Below are 27,019 nucleotides of genomic sequence, written 5' to 3'. Positions count from 1 at the left end.
TGCAAGCCATTTGGGAGGACACCTGATGCCCTGTGGTCTATATGGGACCCCCACATCAGGGCCAGGGCCAAAGAGTTCATTACCGGACCTAGTCTCTGATGCAGGAAGTGCCTGAGCATGCTCAGTAGCATGAAATACAGTCTCTGAAAAAAGACTATCAGCTTTAGCATGGTGTCTAGGCACAAAACAGGACTTAGACCCGGCACAGAATGCAAGCACCTGTGCAAAGAGGCTTTTCACACTTAGTGTGGGAGCATGCGCTGTATCCCGAAATGAAGACTTAGCGTCAGGAATGGCACAGTCAGGCTGAGCATACTCACTAGGCGAAACACTGTAATTATGCTGCAGCTGGGGTACATCGGCACACGCATGCGCACTAGCTGCCTCTCCACACTTAGACGTGGAGGGGAAATTTGTCTTGGAGATGCTGTCTATGAACAGAAGGAAAAGCTAAAGGAAGCCTGACTTTCTATCCCTCCGAATTATGAAATGCAGCAATGAATTCCATGAGTTTGCTATAACATTAGCGTAGCTAAATGTGCATGAGGGTGTGATGTAGAGGTGCTAGAAATAGCTTGTCACCAGTGGGGCACTAATGGAATACAACAGCCAGTTCTATGATGCCACAAAATGGCAGTATTTTGTGCTATCATTATAGCTTATTAAAAACAGAGCACGAGGTTGTCATGCAGAGGTGCTGCACATAGATTTGCAGTAGTGTGAATAGACAAAAGTACAATAGCCACGTTTAGGATACAACTAGGTACAGTGAGTGTTTGCTAGTATAATGGCTGAGTTTAAAAAAGTTTGAGTGTGCAATGCAGGCAGATGTCCTGCAAATATCGTTCCAATACTGTGAATTGACAAAAGTACAATAGCCACGTTTAGGATACAACTAGGTACAGTGAGTGTTTGCTAGTATAATGGCTGAGTTTAAAAAAGTTTGAGTGTGCAATGCAGGCAGACGTGCTGCAAATAACGTTCCAATACTGTGAATAGACAAAAGTACAATAGCCACGTTTAGGATACAACTAGGTACACTGAGTGTTTGCTACTATAAATGGCTGAGTTTAAAAAAGTTTGAGTGTGCAATGCAGGCAGACGTGCTGCAAATAACGTTCCAATACTGTGAATTGACAAAAGTACAATAGCCACGTTTAGGATACAACTAGGTACACTGAGTGTTTGCTAGTATAATGGCTGAGTTTAAAAAAGTTTGAGTGTGCAATGCAGGCAGATGTCCTGCAAATATCGTTCCAATACTGTGAATTGACAAAAGTACAATAGCCACGTTTAGGATACAACTAGGTACAGTGAGTGTTTGCTAGTATAATGGCTGAGTTTAAAAAAGTTTGAGTGTGCAATGCAGGCAGACGTGCTGCAAATAACGTTCCAATACTGTGAATAGACAAAAGTACAATAGCCACGTTTAGGATACAACTAGGTACACTGAGTGTTTGCTACTATAAATGGCTGAGTTTAAAAAAGTTTGAGTGTGCAATGCAGGCAGACGTGCTGCAAATAACGTTCCAATACTGTGAATTGACAAAAGTACAATAGCCACGTTTAGGATACAACTAGGTACACTGAGTGTTTGCTAGTATAATGGCTGAGTTTAAAAAAGTTTGAGTGTGCAATGCAGGCAGACGTGCTGCAAATAACGTTCCAATACTGTGAATTGACAAAAGTACAATAGCCACGTTTAGGATACAACTAGGTACAGTGAGTGTTTGCTAGTATAATGGCTGAGTTTAAAAAAGTTTGAGTGTGCAATGCAGGCAGACGTGCTGCAAATAACGTTCCAATACTGTGAATTGACAAAAGTACAATAGCCACGTTTAGGATACAACTAGGTACAGTGAGTGTTTGCTAGTATAATGGCTGAGTTTAAAAAAGTTTGAGTGTGCAATGCAGGCAGACGTGCTGCAAATAACGTTCCAATACTGTGAATTGACAAAAGTACAATAGCCACGTTTAGGATACAACTAGGTACAGTGAGTGTTTGCTAGTATAATGGCTGAGTTTAAAAAAGTTAGAGTGTGCAATGCAGGCAGACGTGCTGCAAATAACGTTCCAATACTGTGAATAGACAAAAGTACAATAGCCACGTTTAGGATACAACTAGGTACACTGAGTGTTTGCTACTATAAATGGCTGAGTTTAAAAAAGTTTGAGTGTGCAATGCAGGCAGACGTGCTGCAAATAACGTTCCAATACTGTGAATTGACAAAAGTACAATAGCCACGTTTAGGATACAACTAGGTACACTGAGTGTTTGCTACTATAAATGGCTGAGTTTAAAAAAGTTTGAGTGTGCAATGCAGGCAGACGTGCTGCAAATAACGTTCCAATACTGTGAATTGACAAAAGTACAATAGCCACGTTTAGGATACAACTAGGTACAGTGAGTGTTTGCTAGTATAATGGCTGAGTTTAAAAAAGTTAGAGTGTGCAATGCAGGCAGACGTGCTGCAAATATCGTTCCAATACTGTGAATAGACAAAAGTAAAATAGCCACGTTTAGGATACAACTAGGTACACTGAGTGTTTGCTAGTATAATGGCTGAGTTTAAAAAAGTTAGAGTGTGCAATGCAGGCAGACGTGCTGCAAATAACGTTCCAATACTGTGAATAGACAAAAGTACAATAGCCACGTTTAGGATACAACTAGGTACACTGAGTGTTTGCTACTATAAATGGCTGAGTTTAAAAAAGTTTGAGTGTGCAATGCAGGCAGACGTGCTGCAAATAACGTTCCAATACTGTGAATTGACAAAAGTACAATAGCCACGTTTAGGATACAACTAGGTACAGTGAGTGTTTGCTAGTATAATGGCTGAGTTTAAAAAAGTTTGAGTGTGCAATGCAGGCAGACGTGCTGCAAATAACGTTCCAATACTGTGAATTGACAAAAGTACAATAGCCACGTTTAGGATACAACTAGGTACAGTGAGTGTTTGCTAGTATAATGGCTGAGTTTAAAAAAGTTTGAGTGTGCAATGCAGGCAGACGTGCTGCAAATAACGTTCCAATACTGTGAATTGACAAAAGTACAATAGCCACGTTTAGGATACAACTAGGTACAGTGAGTGTTTGCTAGTATAATGGCTGAGTTTAAAAAAGTTAGAGTGTGCAATGCAGGCAGACGTGCTGCAAATATCGTTCCAATACTGTGAATAGACAAAAGTAAAATAGCCACGTTTAGGATACAACTAGGTACACTGAGTGTTTGCTAGTATAATGGCTGAGTTTAAAAAAGTTAGAGTGTGCAATGCAGGCAGACGTGCTGCAAATAACGTTCCAATACTGTGAATAGACAAAAGTACAATAGCCACGTTTAGGATACAACTAGGTACACTGAGTGTTTGCTACTATAAATGGCTGAGTTTAAAAAAGTTTGAGTGTGCAATGCAGGCAGACGTGCTGCAAATAACGTTCCAATACTGTGAATTGACAAAAGTACAATAGCCACGTTTAGGATACAACTAGGTACACTGAGTGTTTGCTACTATAAATGGCTGAGTTTAAAAAAGTTTGAGTGTGCAATGCAGGCAGACGTGCTGCAAATAACGTTCCAATACTGTGAATTGACAAAAGTACAATAGCCACGTTTAGGATACAACTAGGTACACTGAGTGTTTGCTAGTATAATGGCTGAGTTTAAAAAAGTTAGAGTGTGCAATGCAGGCAGACGTGCTGCAAATATCGTTCCAATACTGTGAATAGACAAAAGTACAATAGCCACGTTTAGGATACAACTAGGTACACTGAGTGTTTGCTACTATAAATGGCTGAGTTTAAAAAAGTTAGAGTGTGCAATGCAGGCAGACGTGCTGCAAATATCGTTCCAATACTGTGAATAGACAAAAGTACAATAGCCACGTTTAGGATACAACTAGGTACACTGAGTGTTTGCTAGTATAATGGCTTAGTAACAATGAGTTGTAGTGTGCAATGCAGGCAGACGTGCTCTGCAAATGTCTTTGCACTAGTGGGACTATAGCAAAGTCCAATAGCCACGTTTAGGATGCCACTAGGTACACTGAGTGTTTGCTAGTAAAATTGCTTAGTTTAAAAAAGTTGGAGTGTGCAATGCAGGCAGATGTGCTCTGCTAATATCTTTGCACTAGTGGGACTATAGCAAAGTCCAATAGCCACGTATAGGATGCCACTAGGTACACTGAGTGTTTGCTAGTATAATGGCTTAGTTAAAATGAGTTGTAGTGTGCAATGCAGGCAGACGCGCTATGCAAATGTCTTTGCACTAGTGGGACTATAGCAAAGTCCAATAGCCACGTATAGGATGCCACTAGGTACACTGAGTGTTTGCTAGTATAATGGCTTGGTTTTAATGAGTTGGAGTGTGCAATGCAGGCAGACGCGCTCTGCAAATGTCTTTGCACTAGTGGGACTATAGCAAAGTCCAATAGCCACGTATAGGATGCCACTAGGTACACTGAGTGTTTGCTAGTATAATGGCTTGGTTAGAATGAGTTGTAGTGTGCAATGCAGGCAGATGTGCTCTGCTAATGTCTTTGCACTAGTGGGACTATAGCAAAGTCCAATAGCCACGTATAGGATGCCACTAGGTACACTGAGTGTTTGCTAGTATAATGGCTGAGTTTAAAAAAGTTAGAGTGTGCAATGCAGGCAGACGTGCTGCAAATATCGTTCCAATACTGTGAATAGACAAAAGTACAATAGCCACGTTTAGGATACAACTAGGTACACTGAGTGTTTGCTACTATAAATGGCTGAGTTTAAAAAAGTTTGAGTGTGCAATGCAGGCAGACGTGCTGCAAATAACGTTCCAATACTGTGAATTGACAAAAGTACAATAGCCACGTTTAGGATACAACTAGGTACACTGAGTGTTTGCTACTATAAATGGCTGAGTTTAAAAAAGTTAGAGTGTGCAATGCAGGCAGACGTGCTGCAAATATCGTTCCAATACTGTGAATAGACAAAAGTACAATAGCCACGTTTAGGATACAACTAGGTACACTGAGTGTTTGCTAGTATAATGGCTTAGTAACAATGAGTTGTAGTGTGCAATGCAGGCAGACGTGCTCTGCAAATGTCTTTGCACTAGTGGGACTATAGCAAAGTCCAATAGCCACGTTTAGGATGCCACTAGGTACACTGAGTGTTTGCTAGTAAAATTGCTTAGTTTAAAAAAGTTGGAGTGTGCAATGCAGGCAGATGTGCTCTGCTAATATCTTTGCACTAGTGGGACTATAGCAAAGTCCAATAGCCACGTATAGGATGCCACTAGGTACACTGAGTGTTTGCTAGTATAATGGCTTAGTTAAAATGAGTTTGAGTGTGCAATGCAGGCAGACGCGCTATGCAAATGTCTTTGCACTAGTGGGACTATAGCAAAGTCCAATAGCCACGTATAGGATGCCACTAGGTACACTGAGTGTTTGCTAGTATAATGGCTTGGTTTTAATGAGTTGGAGTGTGCAATGCAGGCAGACGCGCTCTGCAAATGTCTTTGCACTAGTGGGACTATAGCAAAGTCCAATAGCCACGTATAGGATGCCACTAGGTACACTGAGTGTTTGCTAGTATAATGGCTTGGTTAGAATGAGTTGTAGTGTGCAATGCAGGCAGATGTGCTCTGCTAATGTCTTTGCACTAGTGGGACTATAGCAAAGTCCAATAGCCACGTATAGGATGCCACTAGGTACACTGAGTGTTTGCTAGTATAATGGCTTAGTTAAAATGAGTTTGAGTGTGCAATGCAGGCAGACGCGCTATGCAAATGTCTTTGCACTAGTGGGACTATAGCAAAGTCCAATAGCCACGTATAGGATGCCACTAGGTACACTGAGTGTTTGCTAGTATAATGGCTTGGTTAGAATGAGTTGTAGTGTGCAATGCAGGCAGATGTGCTCTGCTAATGTCTTTGCACTAGTGGGACTATAGCAAAGTCCAATAGCCACGTATAGGATGCCACTAGGTACACTGAGTGTTTGCTAGTATAATGGCTTAGTTAAAATGAGTTTGAGTGTGCAATGCCGGCAGACGCGCTATGCAAATGTCTTTGCACTAGTGGGACTATAGCAAAGTCCAATAGCCACGTATAGGATGCCACTAGGTACACTGAGTGTTTGCTAGTATAATGGCTTGGTTTTAATGAGTTGGAGTGTGCAATGCAGGCAGACGCGCTCTGCAAATGTCTTTGCACTAGTGGGACTATAGCAAAGTCCAATAGCCACGTATAGGATGCCACTAGGTACACTGAGTGTTTGCTAGTATAATGGCTTGGTTAGAATGAGTTGTAGTGTGCAATGCAGGCAGACGCGCTCTGCAAATGTCTTTGCACTAGTGGGACTATAGCAAAGTCCAATAGCCACGTATAGGATGCCACTAGGTACACTGAGTGTTTGCTAGTATAATGGCTTAGTTATCAGTTGGAGTGTGCAGAGGACAAGAGGGTACAGTGGCAGGATTGTGGTGCTCTGGGTAGAGGAATGGAAGCCTGCCTTTCTATTCCCTCCTAATGGTGAAATGCAGGTAGGAAATCCCTGACCTGGGCTACACAGACGCTGTTGCTGTTTGCAGGACCTGTCACCTATGGCTCTCTGACCCTGCCGGTTGGAGCCCTTAAAAGGACTGCTATAAAGTGCTCTCCCTAAGCTGTCTAACGCTGTGTATGCAGCGCATACAGCTGTATCGGCTATAGGACTCAGGAAGACGGAGCTGCGACAGTGATGTCTGACACCAAAGACGCAGAAGGCAGATAATGGCGTCCGTGAAGAAAATGTCCGGTTTTATAATGCAGGGACATGTGACATGCAGATCCTATCACACATGCCGTTGCTTCTCTGGCTCAAAGTCCACTTAGCTGTGTGTGTGTCTGGGATTGGCTGACATGCTGGCCCGCCCCACAAGACGCGCGCGCTTAGGGAAGGAAGACAAGAAAAAAAAAAAAAAAAAATGGCGATCGCCATTATAGAAACAGCAGTGATCTGAAGGCGCTGTTCACGCACACTATACACTGAAATGTGATAATAGTTTGATTCACAGAGTGACTTACACTATTACAGCAGAAACCAAGCTATGATTTAGCTGTTTTTTGGCTGCTAGAACCGTTCTCGAACGTTTCTAGAACTACCGAGCTTTTGCAAAAAGCTCGAGTTCTAGTTCGATCTAGAACATGCCCCAAAATCACTCGAGCCGCGAACTGGAGAACCACGAACCACGAACCGCGCTCAACTCTACTGCAGACCCAATGCATAGACACAATGGTGGCACAAATATGGTCTTTCTGCTCATATTATCCTGTAGCCACTTTCTGCCTCCTTAGGCTATGTGCGCACGTTGCGTACAAGCCCTGCAGAAATTTCTGCAGCGATCTGAAGAGCACATGCCGATTCCATGCGCTCTGCCTGCAGCTCCTGCCATAGACAGAGCAGGAGCTGCCGGCAAAGCGCAGGAAAGAAGTGACATGTCACTTCTTTTTGCAGTAGCCGAAGCGCTGCGCTCTTAGACGCCACGTGCGCACGGCCCCTGCACAATCTCCATAGACTGTGCAGGGGCCGCAGGACGCATGCAGTTACGCTGCGCTACAAAGCGCAGCGTAACTGCATGTTTTTACGCAACGTGCGCACATAGCCTTACTATATAAATCCACATTTCCTCTACTGTTCCATTGCAGACGGTTTGAATTAAAAAAGTGAAAAATGCTTCTGCTCAAATAACAATTTTACGGACAGTATACCATTGATTTCATTACTAGAATAAGAATGCGATTGTTCTTTTTTTGTATTGTTTTGGTGAGAACAAAAGCTTGCTACATTTGATATATATGACAGATATCCAACTACATGTTTATTCCCTTTATTAATTATTTAAAAGAAATCCAAATCAAATCATTAAGAAGCTTTATAAATGGGCAAAACAAAATCAAAGACGTGTGAACAAAGAAACCATAGGTATTTGGAAGATTATCAACTTTAAAAATAAGTTATTTATATAGATTTATTTATCTTTACATACATTCATATGTCTAGAGATGAATCAGTAGCACACAGGATAATATAGAAAATTTCTGTGTTTCAAAAAAATCTAACATATAGTTCATATGTAGCTAACATCATATCGTCCTGCCTTCTGAGAAAAGTCTGCAGTCAATAATGACTGCAGACTTCTGAATAGTTACAGCGTGCAGTGCATACACTGTCAGGATTGCCAGTGAGAGCGAGCAGTCACATGATCACAAATATGCGGCCACATTCCAAATAGATGTGCCTGGCTTCTCTCAATGGAAGTGAATTTAGAGAAGCTGAGCACATCTAGTTAGTACGTGACAACATGGATGCAAATTATATACTTGTGATCATGTCACTGCCTGTTTTCACTGACCATAGCAGTAGATCCTGACAGTGTGCACGCCACATACTGTCAGGATTCAGAAGTCTGCAGTCACATAGCATGACTGCAGACTTTCATTAGATGACCAGGCACTTTATTTAAAGAGAACCTGTAAGCAGATTGATTATGCTTGTACCACGAGCAGCAGGAATCAGAAACCGTCTCTGAAATGCTTCAGCTGGAGTGATCTACAGTATACCACTAGACCACTCAGTCTAGTTGAGCTAGTGTGGAGAAGCCAGTGTGAACATGTCTCTCTGATTAGTCACTTCACCCCCAGTTGTACCTTCAACTAAGTTTTTTTCTGAAAAACCAAAACGTTTCAGAGTAAAACGGATTTTTGTAATGCAGGGGCTGACAGGTTGAATGCAGGGGCTGACAGGCTGAATGCAGGGGCTGACAGGCTGAATGCAGGGGCTGACAGGCTGAATGCAGGGGCTGACAGGCTGAATGCAGGGGCTGACAGGCTGAATGCAGGGGCTGACAGGCTGAATGCAGGGGCTAACAGGTTGAATGCAGGGGCTAACAGGTTGAATGCAGGGGCTGACAAGCTGAATGCAGGGGCTGACCGGTTGTCGTATAGATGGCAAAATGGTTATTTCCATATATAATAGTTCTAAAACTAAGATACCATATTAAGTTCAATAAAATAGGACAGGTAACCGATTCTGAAATTGTTACACTATGAAATACAATTACATATTGTTTGTGACAAATAAAGTTAATTTGATCTCTAGGTCATTATTTAGAATCGGTCATTTAAATCATGTTAGACATTGATATAAGACATAGATTTTTCATTATATTTGACTTTTTTTTTGCCTTTTTTTGGCATCAATTTAGGACTTTTTTCCAATTAGATACAGTAAATACAGGCACACAGAAATAGAGTTGTTTTTGTGTTAAGAATAGAAAGTTAGTACATTTTTGTGATTTCCCCTAACCAGCAGCACAGGTGGAAGATTTTTAGAGAGGATTTCTACCCATGCCATGTAAAGGTGATCAGAAACTGTTCCTTTTCTTGCAACAGGGAGGCTCCTGTAAAAGAGATAAATGTAGAATATTAATTTAACCGTTTTGAAATAATTTAGACCCTCATGCATATCTTAGATTTACAACATGTACTTTTGCAGGTTTTTATTCTTTCAGTTTAACTTTAAAAAAAAAAACAACTTAATTAAAAATACTCTTCCTGGAGTCTCATTCTGTAATTTCATCTGAACCCATTAAACGTGAACCCCTACTCATTCCCCTTGTTCACTTCCGTAAAAATAAATAAGCCTATACTCACCTCCGATGGAGCTATGGTTCCAGTGATGTCTGAAGCCGCATTCCCGGGGCCCATGAGACATTGATATGACACGCGAGCCCTACAACCAATCAGCGCCCTGACGCCTGTCTCCCTGCTTTTGGACATTTGAGCAGGATGTGAGCGCTGTGCTGACTTCTTGCTTAAATGTCCAAAAGCGGGGAGAAGTAAGCCAGCACTGACTGGTTGTGGGGCTTCGGTGTCATAACAATGTCACGTGGGCCAGGCAACGCAGCTTCAGACATTTCTGGAATTGCATCGGCACCGGAGGTGAGTATAGGCTTATTTATTCCTACGGGGGCGAACAAGGTAAATAAGTAGGGGTTGTCCAAGTAGTGGACAACCCCTTTAATAAGAATAAGGATTAAGACATAAGTGCATGATCAGACTACACATGGTTAATTTTAGCTTGTAACCATGAAGACACATAGATCTGCATAGGACCTGTATACACAAACCACTTTAGACATGTGTAATCAAGACTAAGTGCAATGCTGTTACATATTTTTAATTTTAAATGCATTGGAATACAAGGAGGCTTGGAAATGTGCCCATAGATTTTTGATGTGAACAGACAAGTTAGGTATGAATATGTTAAAGAGATTTGGGAGGACATACAGGTGGGATTTTTTTGACCATGGTTAATTAGTCAAATTAAGTTTGAAATTAGGACAATTTATCAATATCTAATCAGTAGCGATCTGACTCTAATCCCCAACCAATCAGCTGACTGAAGAGGCTGCCTTTTATTGTATGTATCATTGTATATTTTGTATATATACTTGTAAATAACATATCACTTATTAAAGTTGTTAATTGCTGTAAATATTATTGTGCCATATACAGTGGTGCTTGAAAGATTGTAAACCCCTCAGAATTTTGCATATTTCTGCATAAAAGAGGATAAAGAGAATCAAACTAAATGAATGACTCCAAAATATTAGACTTTGTTGTTTTTTAAACAGGCCTGTGAATGGCAAAAATAGGTGACCCTATATTCTCAGTATCCGGCATCTGGTGTGACTTCCTTGTGTAACAATAATTGCATCTAAACGTTTTTGGTAATTCTGAATTATTCCTTCACATTCACTGGATGGAGGAATTTTAGCCCATTTCTCACTATAAAACAGCTTCAGCTTTTCCGCTGGTGGGTTTTTTCCTACAAAATGCTTGCTTCAGGTCCTTACACAAGGATCATTTCTATAAGATTAAAGGGGGCTTTACACGCAACGACATCGCTAACGAGATGTCGTTGCGGTCACGGAATTCGTGACACACATCCGGCCTCGTTAGCGACGTCGTTGCGTGTGACACGTACGAGTGACACATCGTCCATTTCCCAAATGTCGTTGCTGATTTTGGACGCAGGTTGTTCGTCGTTCCTGAGGTAGCACACATAGCTATGTGGGACACCCCAGGAACGACGAACAACATCGTACCTGCATCCTCTGGCAACGAGGTGGGTGTGACTTTCATGCGGCTGCTCTCCGCCCCTCTGCTTCTATTGGACGCCTGCTGTGTGACGTCGCTGTGACGCCGCATGAACTGCCCCCTTAGAAAAGAGGCTGTTCGCCGGCCATAGCGACTAGGAAGGTAAGTATGTGTGACGGGTACTGGCGATTTTGTATGCCATGGGCAGTGATTTGCCCGTGACGCACAAACGACGGGGGTGGGTGCCTTTAGGCCAGGACTGTGACTCAGCCTTTCCAAAACTTTTCTTTTTTAGAATGACCTGTGTGCTTTGGGTAGATTTCTTGCTGCCTGATCAACATTCTTTTGAGATTAAGCCCATGGATAGATGTCCTGACAGTTTCCTTTTTAAATTGCTGGTAATATTTAGAATTCATTGGTCCTTCAGCAATGGCAAGTCATACTGATCGAGATGCAGCAAAACAGGCTCAAGCCATCATTCTACCACCATAGGGTTTTTAATGATGGTATGAGGTTTTTATGCTGTAATGTAGTGTTTTTCTTACTCCACATACAACACTTTTCATTTAAACCAAGAAGCTCATCCATCCATTAAGCATTTTTTTGATAATCTTATGGCTTGTCGAGGAAATTTTTAGCAATCTGTAAACAGGCAGCAGTGTTCTTTGTGAAGGGCTGTGGCTTTCCCATGGCAATCCTGACATACAGACTATTGTTAAGTGTCCACTTGATAGTGGACTCATGAAAAATAACATTAGGTAATGTGAGACAGGCCTTTAGTTGCATAGAGGTTGCCTCTGGTTCCTTTATGACATTGTGGACTAATTTATGCCTTGCTATTGAAATTATTTTATTGGCTGACCACTCGTGGGGAGGGTAATAATGGTCTTGCATTTCTGCCGTTTCTACACAATCTGCCTGATTGCGGATTCATAGAGGCCAAACTCTTTAGAGATTGTTTTGTAACCGCATGAGCATTAATAACTCTTCTGATTAGGTCCCCAGAAATCTCCTTTGTTTGTGCCATGATACACTTCCACTTCCATAAACATATTGTGAAGATCAGTCTTTAATATTTCCATTAAATAAAACAAGTTGCCCACTCACACCCGATTGTCATCCCAGTGAATGAAAAAATCAAGCTCTAATTTTACCTTCAAATTATTTCCTAATCCTAAAACTTCACCAATGTTTGCCCCTCACAGATCAGTGATATTGGACCATTTTCCTCAAATAAAAAATTGCAAAGTCTAGTATTTTTGAGTCATTTCTTTGATGTAGTTTTAGGTGAAGTATATGCAAAAATGTGGTCAATTCTGAAGGTTCACAAACTTTCTGGCAGCACTGTATATAAATTACAAACAGCATCTCAATTATGTGGTGATTCAGCAATGAGGGCCTATTGAGTGTTACTTTCATACTTCGCTTAAAGCTATACCTTTTGTCAGCATGGTTGTGCCAAAAGAGAGATCATGAAGATATGCAATGACACATAGTTTTTCAGAATTAGCATTTTGTGAATCTGCTGAATGAGCCATAGGAATAAGGAGCTTTTTCTATTTTAAATTGCAGAAATAAAAGATCACAATATATATTATTTTTCATTTATCTAGAAGTTTAGAGTTTAGCCTCTTGATCAACCCAAAAGGAATACAATACTTACAGAACAATCAGGTTAGCAGAACGAGAATGTTCCTGCAGAAGTTCATTAAGTCGTACTTGGCGATAGCTCTGTAGATATAAACATAAATGTCTTGAATTAATTGACTTGCAAAATGTATAGTACATACAGAAATGAAATAATAAATTGACATGCAAAATACAGAAGGTCTCCTTTTTGTTTCAAGGGTCTCTCTTTTCTTTAAGCAACCATCCAGTCACTTGCTACACGGAGATTTGCACAAACTTCGCCAACTGTCATGGTGACATCGGTCTCTGTTCAGCTTGCAGATTCTGACACTCCACCGATGGTTTCTCTGGTGTCTAGGATCAACACAGGCAGACCTGGGTGTCAACCTGCTGTGTGTTGGGTCATAGGCATTCTAGAGTTAATCTTTGCTAGTCTGCTTGCTACTTTGATCATATGTTGTGGGGAGGCCTATCACATCTGCTTCCCTCCTATTTATGCTGGTTGAATCCTTCCATTCTTGCCAGTTATATAGTTTGTATTTCTTGGTCTATGAGATGTGGTATCCCAGACTGTCTGATGAAAGTTGTGATTATTGCTTGGTGCAGTTTTGGAGTTTACCCCTGTTGTTTTCTAGCTTCCTTTCTGCTCTTGTTTTTCCTCCTGAATGTCTTATTTTCTTAACCTTTTGGGTGTGCTTACTGTGTGACAGAGTTTTGGTTTACCCTTGTCTGTCTGTATATGTGGGTTTCATCACACGCATGTCCCATCCCTCGATGGGGAGGGGGAATCAGATCAAGACTGGTCAGGAGCAGGGCCAGGAAGGAGACTCAGGCTTATACACCATCAGGAGTATCCCTGAGGTTAGGGATAGCATAAGGCCCCCTAGCTTAAGGGACAGTTTAGGAGCTCCAGTTCCCCGCAATCCCATAGTCATCGTGACATCAGCAGTTCAAAAATTATGTGAACCAGTTACCTACATTAGTTACAATTTATATTCTTCAGTTCCTGCTGCTTGGCTGATTTTTATCTTAGCTCCACTAGGCAGATGTGATGAAAAGGCAAAGGGGTTAGGCAAAACAATGCGTGATCAGATCAAAACAGTGTGTATAGAAACAAATGGCCTAGGCAAAAGAGTAGTCAAAAGAGAAAGTCCAAGATCAGGCAGCAAAGGATCAGAACAGCTAAACACAGGACTCCGCAAATCAAAGCAACAACTGACGAAGGTCTAACCATAGTTGGCCAGCTAAATAGCCAGATAATTATCTTGAACAGGCGATACCTGAAAAAAACCCAGCAGACCTGATTGGGCAGCTGAGTTGTCACTCACAATACTGACAGCCCACCAAGCCCATGCCTCAGATTAGCTGATAGAGCTAGATTAGCCGGTAGAGCTGTCACTAATAATAGTGACAGCCCACCATGCCCCTGAAGCTATAGGATGGCTGTCCTATCACTCACTGTGTCCATAGGACACTGAGTTGTGAAGTTATGACAGGGCTGTAGTATTTGACTATAATATCTTATATCTTAGCTCAGTGGCTTATCTAGGAGGAGGAAGTTGAAAATTTGCCCTGGGCACAGTCGCCACAGGTCGCTGTCGGGCCACCTAATGCAACAGTCTGAGGTGTCTACCGGGCTGCTACATTTTGTGCCCCCCAGAGTGGTGTAAAATGCTGGCTTCCAGCATTCAAAAGTACTCTTGGCTGCAGAGTTTGCACCAATGGTATGTTCGCTTCTACCTCCTGCAGTTTTTACAGTGGGCCCTGTTTTAACTTTTTACACTGATTCATCGCCTTCCCTTTCAGACCGCATTGTGTGTACTTCCTTATATTCTGATATACCACAGCCTGATGTTGTCTTCCCCTCTCCTTCCCCTCTCTTTCTTAACAGTTTGACGTTTCTAATCTTCCCTTCTTATAGAGAATTGTAAGAAAAAGGTGAGCATGTAAGGAACTGACCAGTCAATATTGTAGAGTCAAGTAATGTTTGGTGCACATTTTATTATAATAAGTACATTTCACATACCTTTTCTCTGAATAGTTCAAGTTCTGAATCTGTAATTTTCCATGGGTTTTCTCTTCTTATTTTCTCTGCAGTTGGTACATCACTGGCACTTTCATGGAGTCTATAGGGCTCAATCATCTCTTCAAAGAACTTCCAGCTAGTCAAACAAGAACAATGAGTTATTCAGTATGTTTAACCAATGATAAGGAAGCAAATTCTAGTTTGACATTTTGTGACATATTTTGACAAATTGTATCATTGTGTTGAACGAGATTGTCCAGGAAAAATACTATATTATTTTTTTTACCAATGGCTTAGTAATAGAGAAGTGAAGGGATAGTAACCCACCAGCACTTACTTGGAACCAGCTCAGGTCACTCGGTGGTCTACGTTTAAACTGGAAGGAAGACAACATTGTTCCAGCAGCAACTGAATTGATTGCCGTGATCAACCTAGGGATAGTTGCTGAGTCATCGCTGACATCACTGATGGCACACTAGTGAAATCACCTGGCTCACTGGATCACAGCCAATCACAGGTCACAGCGGTCCAGCTGCTCCTGCTGAATCAATGTTTTCAAGTGTAAACACAGATCTTGGAGCAGCCTACACTGGATCCGAGTAAGTGCCGGTAGGCAAGTGTAGCTTTGTTTGTTATTTTTTGACTTCACACCTGTAAAATGTTTATTTTGCCAAGACAACCCCTTTAACTTGATAAGTTAGGTGCTGTTCACATTAATTTATTTATTTATGCTTTTTCAAGAGAAAAACAAAACAGATGAATGGAATCAGTGTCCTGTGCATTCCTGTTTCAAATGGAAGCAGGGCCTCATTGATTTATATTGGGTACGTCTGATTTCTGCTTAGTATCAGTTCATAGAATCCTAGAATGGTAGAGTTGAAAGGGACCTCAAGGGCCATCGGGTCCAACCCCCTGCGAGGGCGGACTTTCCTAAATCATCCCAGCTATATGTTTATCCAGTTTCTGCTTGAAGATTTCCATTGATGAGAGCTCACTACCTCTCGTTGGAGAGCTCACCACCTCCCGTGGTCGCCTGTTCCACTCTGACTGCCCTCACTGTCAGAAAGATTTTCCTAATGTCTAATCTGAATCTCCTTCCTTTTCGTTTTAATCTAGCTTTTAGTTTTTTAGAAAGGAAAAGAAAGTCCAGCATGCAAAACAATTTTTTTTTCTTAAATAAGCAACAAAACGAGAAACCGGATGCGGATTCCATTTATCAGTTTTGTTTGTTTGTTGCAAATGTGAACACAGCCCTAGAGGGTTGATATTCTAAGTTCACAAATCATAGTTTGTTGAAAAGTTTTATGATGGAGGAACCCACTGGTTACATTTTGATTATGACGGCATGGTGGAGGTATCACAAGAAGGTAAAGTCAAAGTATGTCAAGTTTGCACACGGTAAAGATTATCCACTTATGCTATGTCTTAATTCCTTAATAACCAGTGCTGGAAAGGCCTTAGGGACCAGCTATTGTAAAGGGAGCTCCCAGCGGTGGATCTCAATGATGCCCAAGTGCATCAGTGTGGCAGTACACCAATACATGCAAAGACTTGTAAGTGTGTGTATATCTGTGTGTAGCTGTATAGGAGAAAATGCTGCTGAAGCAATCACATGAAGAGACGAAGACACACAGGGATATATAGTTTGCAGTTTAATCAGCGCATACTGATTCTTCTTCCTCAGGATATAACCAAATTACAAACAGATTACAGAGTGCCAGACAATTAGCAGCACAGGGGAACCACGCTTTCTCCTATACAGCAACTTCTGGTTTTACGGCTCGTGGGTCTGCAGCAGCTGGTGATACATTAAGCCCTTCAATGTTGCCATTGACACAACCTCATAAGGTGACTAAGCACCCTTCAATGTCAAATATTCTTACCAGATAAGACCCTATTGCGTACTTGCTCCTTAGTTACTGTTTTATTTCTGTGTGTGGCACTAATATTAATACTGAATAAATTGAGATGTGTTGAAAAGTTTATTTCTATTTTTTCATAATTTGCATATCATTATCATGTCTTTAGGTTTTGTGCGTTCTATAATCATGCAATGTTTTGCTCTGCTCTAATATTAATATGTAGAGTACTGCTTCTAATTGTTTCTATTTATATTGAAAGAATTGGACTTTGCCTTTGAAGATTTGCATAACATTTTTGGTGAAAAAAAGATATTTTTTTTTTCATTGTGCATTTTTTTTCTACTGTGCCTGGGGCATCCACAGGAGCCCCGGTTACAGAAGAAAACAACCTACTACAGTGACAAAGTTCGCTGGTATAGCTGATTTGGGTCTGCTAAAACCCAGCAGCTCTGTTATGCTACACCAACACATGGTGATTGTGATCACAGATCCGACAGAGGTATAGTTGTTGCTGATGCTTTTATTCACTGCATAATGCTCGTTTAGGACTATTTTGCCGGCAAAAGGGAAAACTAAATTTTCAATGGTGCAGGATTAAAGAACAGGATTAATACTATTGGTCATTATCATGTTAAAGAGAAAACCTCAGTGAGTTTATATGGGCTCTATGCCATTCGTAAGTAGCATAACTTTTTTCTTATATATATATATATATATATATATATATATACATATATATACATATATATACATATACATATACATACATACATACATACATACATAAAAATAATTCATGTCACTCAGTGCTGTTCGATATTGCAAGTAGCTCCATTCACTTGGATGCTGCAATACCAGACATAGACAAGTGTGCTACTTCTGGTTCACTCCAAGATGTTGAGATTTGAAAGGTATTCACGAGTTATCCATGAATGAGTAATATGGGAATACCTGTCTATATATGGCGACCAGAGGTGATTGGTTAAGGAAACCGTCCAGCCGACTGTGTATTGTTGTTTCCGTAACCTCCAGCCTACTTGGATGCATAGAGTCTAGAGATGAGCGGTTCCATGGAGGTTCAGTTCGGCGGCGGCCAAGGAGCTGAGCCGCCACTGGCTCGAGCTTGACCCGAACCTCGGAGCAAGTAACTGATTGGCAGTTTGAGTCTCTGCCCACAAACAGCCAGACATAAGCATGTCACTTCCTGGGGATGGTGGGCAGGCTTTTTCAAACACTTTTTTGGCTTGCACACTACATGAAATCATGCTGCTCTTACCCTCAGTGTGAGCCTGCTAAACACTGCAAGCAGCTCGCACAGGGCTGAGCACCAAGTGTACCTGAGCACAGCATTGCTTGCGCGAGTGAAGTTCGCACATAAAGCACCCAAACCCCGAACCCGAACTTTGATTTTTTAAGTTGGTGTTCAGTTCGAAAGTCAAACCTCAGGTTTGTTTATCTCTAATAGACACAGGTATTTGTATGTAACAGAATGAAATTAATAAATCCCATATGCTTGTACACAAGAGGTATTGAACATGTATTATAAAGCACTGCTGATAATAATAAACAATGGCAATAACAACAAAAACATTGATAATAATAACTACATGGTTAATGAACACTCTACAACATGCAGTTACACCATGATGAATATACTAAATCCTTGGGCCTCCTGTATAGGTATATTGCAAAATGAGTTTTATCTTCCTCCTGCATACTGAGAATTCTCTATCCATAAAACAGGTAATAAAAGTTTTGTAGTTTGATACTGCAAATCTGACAATATACCACTGTTACATACCTTTCTTTGCTTGGCTTAGTGTTAATGTCTGCAACAATATATACATCGGCAAATTTAATGCGGAACTTACTGAGAAGTGCGGCCATCCTGTGAAGATAAAGAATAAAATATGAATGTAATGTGCCTGTGGTTCCTAACTAATTTCCATCCAAATGAAAAGCTACAAACATAAATTCTACTTTAGGCAGGATATATTTTCCTTCCACTTGAAAAGGCTTACAAGAAGCAAAATATGCCGGGCCCTGGAGAAATAAATATATATATATATTTGATGAGCATTTAATTAGAGTCTTTAAAAAGAATAATGAGGACGTGTTGCATTTGCATAAGATGATTTTTAGTCTTTGAAGTTTATAAAATAAAGCCGGACAAAAGATGCACATAATTACATCAATTTTTCATCCTCGAGACGGTTCACTTTTCCACCTATAAAGATCCGCAGTTTACAATCCTTCCATTTCTTTCTCAGGGTTAGAATATGTGGAATAAGTAATGTCAAACCTGAAAAAAACAATGAATGCTTGGTGAGTACTCCGTAACTCATTATGATAATTATGACCTGAGTTACCCTGAAATTGGACCATATCCAACCCAAATTACACTATCTAGTAGAATGGGGTGTTAAAGACAAAAAATGTAAGACTATCATTTCCTTGAGTCTTTTTGGACTCTAGTTCCTGTATTGGTCTTGAAGTACTCGGTGAATTTAGGGGAGATGTGGTTAATTGTAGATAAAGGATTTACTTTGTAAAATTACTTCTATTTGACAACATTGGTTATTTAGGATTCTGGGAATGCTCCTTATATTGTACATACTTCTAGTTTTATAGTATATACCGTCTGACACAAAGGAAGAAGGAACTTTTATGACTTGAAAGTTTATATTTTATATTGGAAAAACACTTGTAACAAAACAAAGATTAAAAATTATCTATTGTTATTAATAAAGATCTATTATAAGAAATTTGGCTGTTAATGAAATGTCAGATTTCAAGGTTTAATATTGTTGTGCAATTTATATTAAAAAAGAAAAGCAAGCCAAGCAGATTGTACTTTAGAATATCTGAGAGACATGACCCACCTTTACCTTTTTGGTTTTGGGATATTTAGATATCCCCTCAATTTAAGATCTGTAGTAGGATATTATCTTTGTGATCTTTCCATATTTACAATCAGAGAGTATGTGCACACATTACGTACTTGCTGTGTTTTTGTCTGTTTTTTTTCCCTACACAGTTTTATCACAAAAACTGAAGGATTTCCTAGTTCCAGCAAAGTGACTGAAAATTATGAAGTCTCATACACTTGTAGCTTATTTTTTCTTTGCAGATTGGAAGCAGTTTTAAATCTGCACCATTTCCATTCTTTTAGCATTTTTCCTGCCAAAACTTCAGTATTTGTAGCAGATTTTTTTGCCGCAAACATTTAACTCTTACAAATACCCTTAGGATACCACATTAGTTCCTTTGCGTATATTCACACATTAAAGGGATAGTCTAAAAGCCAAAGTAATTTTAATCTAGATCCCTATCTATTTTGTTCCATAATCTAAACTAATTTCTAATACACTTGCATTAAAAATTCTCTATCCAGAAACAGAGTAGAGTGCACGGTCAGTGTGCATATGCAGAATACCTGGTGGGCAAAGAGCAGCACTGCCCCCACAAGTGACATCACTCCTCCTTGCCAGCCGGGTTTTCTGCCTATGTGCACTGACAGTGTGCCCCGCTCTGTTGACGGCTGATTACTGTTGATTCGAGCCAATAACAAAGAGTGCACTGTCATTGTGCACATCACACAGTGCACATCCCTAAGGGACTAGACTTTCTCCTGAAACGAGTGTCACTGATGATGCTTTGTTTCATGGTGGTTGAAGAGGCTGTGGCAGCAACTCTAGCCCCTGCAACCTCATGACAACTCATTTGACTATCCCAGAATGCACAGGGATTCTCAAACAAAGAGGTCATCAGAGAGGAAGTAGGGAAAAATACAATAGCAGTTAGATAGCATACTTAGAGAAGGAGAGGGAATTCTCACTGCAAGTATTTTACAAATTGGTCTAGATTATAGCACGAAATAGATAGGAATTTAGATGAAAATTACTTTGGCCTTTGGACCACTGGTTAAAGTATTTGCTGCATTTTTAAGGATTTTTTTCCCCATTTAGTTTTGTCACAAGGACCAACAAAGTGAATGAGATTCATGATTTCTCATGCAGATGCATCTTACTTTTTTGTTGTGTGATTATATTACTACATTTTTCTTATAACACTTAAAAACCTTTTTTGTTTCCTTTTTCATTTTACAGTATTTTCTTGTCCCATCAGGAGACTTTGATCCCATTGATAATACAATACACTCTAAAACCTACTGTATGTTGCACAAGAGCATTTTCTAACCTGTCAGTGTATAACTGATAGTTAGCCTATCAGGGCAGTGGAGGATTTGATTTTGTTAGAGACATGGCAGTCACGGAAACCATTGTGAGGCCTCTGGTTGTCATTGCAACCTGTCAGCACCCCATGATCGTGCTGCGAGGGTGCCAATGGGTTGACAAAGGAAATTACTTTATTTGTCAAACTCCTCATATGCTGCTGTCACTATTGACTGAGGGGTAAAGTTCTGTGACCGATAACAGCCTTTTCCTTCTGAAGATGGCACAGGCCCAACTCCTGTACTCATGCCATTCATCAGTCGTAACTTTATGCCCATTTTCAGTAAATCACTTGTAATATGGATTTACAGTTGTGTTCATTTGGAGGAAGCGTTTAAGATTGAGGGCTCTGAATTTTAGGACTATGTTTTTAGGCTGGTGGTACCGGGTACTTACAGTATATTTATCGCGTTTAACATTTTAACTAAAAATTTTGTATGAAGTCTTCTTACCGCCATCATCAAACAGCCACCAGACATCAATAGTGCCCTTTCCTTGCTTCTTCTTAAATTGTTCACTAGCTTCTACGAGTCTCTGGTTATACTCGCCCATGAGCATTGGTGGAGCTGTGTTGACGTCTGAAATATGAAGCAAAAATATGAGTCTAGATTGTTAACTGTAGACATCGGCAATTCCACTGTAGATGTCAGCAGACTGGTACATTTCAGGCATCTTTAGTTTCTGGGCTAGACTGAATTTCATTATAATATCTCATATATTTAATGTCATGCTTAAAAATTGGAAATTTCAGCTGCCTAGAACAAAGGAAATGGATTTGTCAAATTAAGAAGGCTGAAACGAGCACAATGCAAACAGTTTAGGAAATGTCATCTTAAATTATTTAGCTGATGTAAGATCATAACCCACATTATTTAAAAGTATTAAAAGTATCAATCTTGACTTTCAGAATGTTATTTGTTCCTGCGATGCTTTGTCCGCCTGTCACTTTCCATCATTTATTGGTAGGTAATTTCACATATTTTGCTTACAAAACTACAACCAAATTTACAAAATGTTCCTCTTTTCTCCTGTCAGATGAATTATACATGAGCGATCACAGCTTTATAAGGGGACTAATACTTTAATAAATATGCTCCTGCTAACATTTCTGTATTACAGTCACTTCTAAAATGGCCCTCGAATTGCTTATTTCACCTACTCTACTGCATTTGCATACCTTACATATTCTTCGCACGTGACAAAATCACAATCTTATGAGTAGTAGTTCCAGGGATCAACAGTTTAGAGTAACTTTTAGTAGAGACTATACAGTGAATGGGGCTAAACTGCAATGCAAAAGAGTACAAGGACAGAAATTCTGTAGAGTATAAAAGCTGATCTTTGGTGTCACCTATAGACCGAAACTACAGATAGGAATTTTTCATTCTGAAGATCTTGAGTCTCCTACCTGAATTATAGGATGTCTCTGGCTGACATAAAAGTTAAAGGGTTTGTCTGCTTTCTGTCTATTTAGCTAACTGCAATATATATAAAATTATATAAATTATATAATTCAAAAGGTTATACATAAAATATAAGTACAATAATCATGAACAATACAAAACAGACTGGTACAGGAGGAGAGAGGATCCTGGCCACGAGGGCTCCCAGTCTACAGGGGATGGGTGAAGATATAGTAGATGAAGGTGGAGAAGGTTATGCAGTGATGTACTGGTCTGAGGGTTATTGTAGGTTGTAGGCTTATCAGAAGAGGAGGGTCTTCAGGTTTCTTTTGAAGCTTTCCATGGTAGGTGAGAGTCTGATATGCTGGGTTAGAGCATTCCAGAGTATGGGGGAGGCACGGGAGAAATCTTGTATGCGATTGTGTGAAGAGGAGTGGAGAAGGCGATCTTATGAGGATCTGCGGTTACGTGCAGCTAGGTACCGGGAAACTAGATTGCAGATGTAAGGAGAAGAAAGGTTGTGGATGGCTTTGTATGTCATAGTTAGTGTTTTGGAGTCTTTGTGCAATGGAAAGCCAGTGAAGGGATTGGCAGAGTGGCAAGGCATATTCCCCAGCGGTTTACAGACATTATCAACACTGTCTCCACTCAGGCTCGCAATCTAAACAACCCGGAGGAAACCCACACAAACACAGGGAGAACATACAAACTCTTTGCAGATCTTGTCCTTGTGAGACTTGAACCCAGGACCCTAGTGCTGCAAAGCCACCATGTTGCCCGACTTGTAACTTACTGATAAAAACAAGTTAAGCAATAACCTCTTAGGCCGGAGTCACTCTTGCGAGTGCCTTGCGTGTAACTCGCGCGAGTCTCTCATTGAATCACCTGGCACGGCCGCACACTCTCCTGACAGGAGCGGGTTGGTTGCATGTATCTCTATGCAGCTGAGACGCTCCTGTCTGGATAGTATGCAGCCGAGACGGGTGATGCAATGAGAGATTCGCGTAAGTTACACGCAAGGCCCTCCCAAGTGTGACTCCGGTCTTACACTGTGATGCACTGCCCTCTTGGCACTAATGTCTTCTGCATTCATTCCACTGTCACCCTGAATCTGGCCGGTGACAAAGGGGCACGTCATCATCACCCTTCCCCCATTGTCAAAGTATTGATGGCATCAAACCATGATGTAAGAGATCATAGCTGAACGTACAATATCTTTATATATGTCAGCACAAAGTGACTTTTCTAGCCAGGAGCAGCACATTTTAGGGGACAATAAAAAAGTTATAATTTTATGTTCCGATTTATCATTTATTTTTTTCTAAGTCACTTTTCTATTTTTGTTTTGTGGTCTTCAATGATGTTTTTTGCATCAAACTCTACAAAACAATCCATGAATTTTGTATATAATCAAGTATTCTCTTTATTTTTGTCTTTAACTTCATTTACGACTTTAACACACAAAAAAGTTGCATGTTTTATTAATAGGTCGTACAATATGTTCAAACATTTCAGTCATACATAAAATCAGTCCAGTATGGTACTTTAATATATTTATGCTAATAATTTAGAAATGTATTTTTAAGTCGCAATTGATAAATCAGCTGAAAACATCTGAAAACCTCAAACTACGCCCACATTAACAAACAAAAAAACTGGGAAACAAATATAAAATATGCTTAAAAAAAAGGTGCAAATTAAAAGAAAAATAATGTGCAAATGAAAAAGAGAAGAAAAATGCAAAAAACTAAACTAAAGTAAAGCAAAACCAATAATGAATGAGGCGGCCCTTAGTGTCCAAATTCTTTGCGGCTTTTCCCAGAAATTGTTCTTTATTCAAATATGCTAATGAGTTGCTCTGTGCACTCTGGGCGTAGCCAAATAGTTCAATGCTTCTTCCCACCTACTTTTTTTCCCCATCTTTCTCCTCCCCTTTTGGGTCCTGTGATGCCAGAGCCGTCCACCAAGAAAGTGGAGGGCTGAGATAGGTACAAAACTCTAGACGGGAAGGTGCAACGAACTGCTGGGCTATACGCAGAATGCACCAAGTACCTCATTAGCATATATGAATAAAAAACAATTTCTGGAAAATGAAGTTATAGATTTGATCAACAAAAGTTTAGTTATTATTAGGACTATGTCCCCTACAAGGTGCAGTGATCAGTTTGAACAGTCATTTTGTGCTGACAGACTCACTTTACAATGAGCAGTAACGTTATGTTCAGAACGTTTAAATATACTTTATGTACACACAAAGAAATCAATATCTTTACTTCTATCCTTTTCAGGCCAGAAAAATGCTGATTACAGTATGAAAAATAGGATTACTGGACAGAAAAACTAATACATGAAATAACGCCACACAGAAGTTGTTACCATTTATATATAATGTTGGTAGGCAGTGGCAGGGACACAATAAAATGGCATAAACAGGTTTTCAGTCTAAAAGCTCAGTGTTTTATTAACACTGGTATCAAGCAGAATAAAAACAGTCTTAAATCAAACAGGAATGCGAAGAAAAAGTCCAGCTTGTCAAACAGCATAGCATTGGTCCCGGACGTATCAGTCTGTTCAGGTATGTTAATCACACAAGACCTTCTTCAGCTTTCCAGCCCAAACCCCCTACACCCTGACCAGTTCTGGCTGCCTATTTATGCTGTCCTAATCTTGCAGCTGCGCATCTCCGGCGTTGCCGCAAAAACCCCGGATAGCAGAGAAGGACCAGGCCAGGTTTGACCTCCTTACTTGCTGCTCACCAGTGTGAAAGGCATTTGCTGGGAGAAATATACCTTTCATCCAGCACCACACCCTTCACTTTGTTACAATATATATGCACAGTATATCACAAAAATGAGTGCACCCCTCACAATTTTGTAAATATTTAATTGTCTTTTCATGGGACAACACTGAAAATATGACACTTTGATACAATGTGAAATAGTCAGTGTGCAGGTTGTATAACAGTGTAAATTTGGCGTGCCCTAACTCCACATACAACCATTAATGTCAAAACCTCTGGCCATAAAAAGTGAATACACTCCTAAGTGAAAATGGCCAAACTGTATCCAAAGTGTCAATATTTCGTGTGGCCACCATTATTTTCGTGCACTGTTTTAAGTCTCTTGGGCATGGAGTTCAGAAGAGCTTCACAGGAGCCACTGGACTCCTCTTCTATCCTCCATGACGACATTACGAACCTGGTGGATGTTAGAGATCTTGTGCTCCTCCACTTTCCATTTGAGGATGCCCCACAGATGCTCAATAGGGTTTTGATCTAAAGACATGCTTGGCCAGTCCAGCACTTTTACCTTCAATTTCTTTAGCAAGGCAGTGGTTCTCTTGGAGGTGTGTATAAGATCATTATCATGATGGAATACTGCCCCGCAGCCCAGTTTCTGAAGGGAGAGGATCATGCTCTGCTTCAGCATCATATCCAGAGGTTGTCTATTAATGCACAGACCTTACGCTACACGCTGCATCAAATTGGTCTGAATGGCTTTGGTCACAGAAGAAAGCTTCTTACAAAGATAATGCACAAGAAAGCTGAAGACAAACAAAATAAGGACATGGATTACTGGAACCATGTCCTGTGGTCTGATAAAACCAAGATAAACCTATTTAGTTTAGATTGTGTCAAACATGCGTGGCAGCGACCAGCTGAGGAGTACAAAGACAGGTGTGGTGTCATGGTTTGGGGCTGCCGGGGGGAACTACAGTTTATTGAGGGAACCATGAATATCAACATGTACTGTGAGATACTGAGCATATGCACTCAACTTCTTTGGTCATACATGGCAAGACCTGTTCTGCATGTAACCAGTCTTGTTAAACCTCTGTATGGGCTTGTTGCAGCTCAGTTTCAGGGTGTTGGCAATCTTGTTATAGCTTCCGCCATCTTTATGTGAAACAACAATTCTTATTTTTTGAGATCCTCAGAGAATTATTTGCCATGAGGTGCCATGTTGAACTTCCAGTGACCAGATCAGGTGTGTTTAAATTTGGTGTTATTACTCACTCTCGTGTGAGCAATAACACCAAATTTAAACACACCTGATCTCCATTCACACCTGAGACCTTGAGACATTAATGGTTGTGTGTTGAGTTATTTAGCACACCAAAATTACACTGGTATACAAGCTCTACACCAACTACTTTACTACTTTGCATTATATCAACGTATCATATCTTCATTGTTGTCCCATGAAAAGATATAATAAATATATCACATTAAAAATTTGAGGAGTGTAATCCCTTTTCTGATATACAGTGTGTGTATATATATATATATATATATATATATATATATATATATATACACACGCACACACACACACACACACACACACACACAAACACACAATATTTCAATATCTTTTTTAGTAAACAGAGTTAATTAGACTTTTCCTACTTAATATGCTTCCTGCATATGGTTTCCAATAAGAGAAATGGGGAATATGGCTTAATGTAATTTTGGAGGGATATGGGACTTTTTACTTTGCTGCGTCAGTTTTCTGAGAGCTGGTAGCCTGGAGAGCAATTACAGTGATAGATGGCCTGTCATGTGGGCACTAACAGTGGCGATTAGTAGCTCTTGACATGTTCAGTATTGCACAACATAGCGTAATGGGAGAGGTGATAACACCATCAAGCATTTGAAGTACATCTTTCCACAAATTGTTATCTTCTCAGGATCCTGTCAGAAACAATTCACTGCGACTTGTGTTTTTACAGTATTTTGTTCA

At 40.2% G+C, this 27,019-nt stretch overlaps 1 protein-coding gene across 2 annotated transcripts in view; it reads right to left on the bottom strand.

Annotated features, from left to right (window-relative positions):
- Window positions 1-7,850: 7,850 nt before the first annotated feature.
- The window catches only part of SLC12A1 (solute carrier family 12 member 1), a 243,034-nt gene continuing 223,865 nt past the window's right edge, over window positions 7,851-27,019 (bottom strand). For both annotated transcript variants that reach the window (XM_075345801.1, XM_075345802.1), the window contains 6 exons: window positions 21,327-21,452; window positions 18,830-18,941; window positions 18,441-18,527; window positions 14,778-14,913; window positions 12,786-12,853; window positions 7,851-9,420 (listed from right to left, as the gene is read on the bottom strand). In XM_075345801.1, coding sequence (XP_075201916.1) covers window positions 9,285-9,420; window positions 12,786-12,853; window positions 14,778-14,913; window positions 18,441-18,527; window positions 18,830-18,941; window positions 21,327-21,452 — 665 coding nt within the window. In that variant the 3' untranslated portion in view covers window positions 7,851-9,284. The remainder of the gene's footprint in view (window positions 9,421-12,785; window positions 12,854-14,777; window positions 14,914-18,440; window positions 18,528-18,829; window positions 18,942-21,326; window positions 21,453-27,019) is intronic.

Source organism: Anomaloglossus baeobatrachus, chromosome 4 (genome assembly GCF_048569485.1).
Source record: "Anomaloglossus baeobatrachus isolate aAnoBae1 chromosome 4, aAnoBae1.hap1, whole genome shotgun sequence".
Lineage (NCBI taxonomy): Eukaryota > Metazoa > Chordata > Amphibia > Anura > Aromobatidae > Anomaloglossus > Anomaloglossus baeobatrachus.
This window is presented reverse-complemented; position numbering and strand designations above follow the sequence as displayed.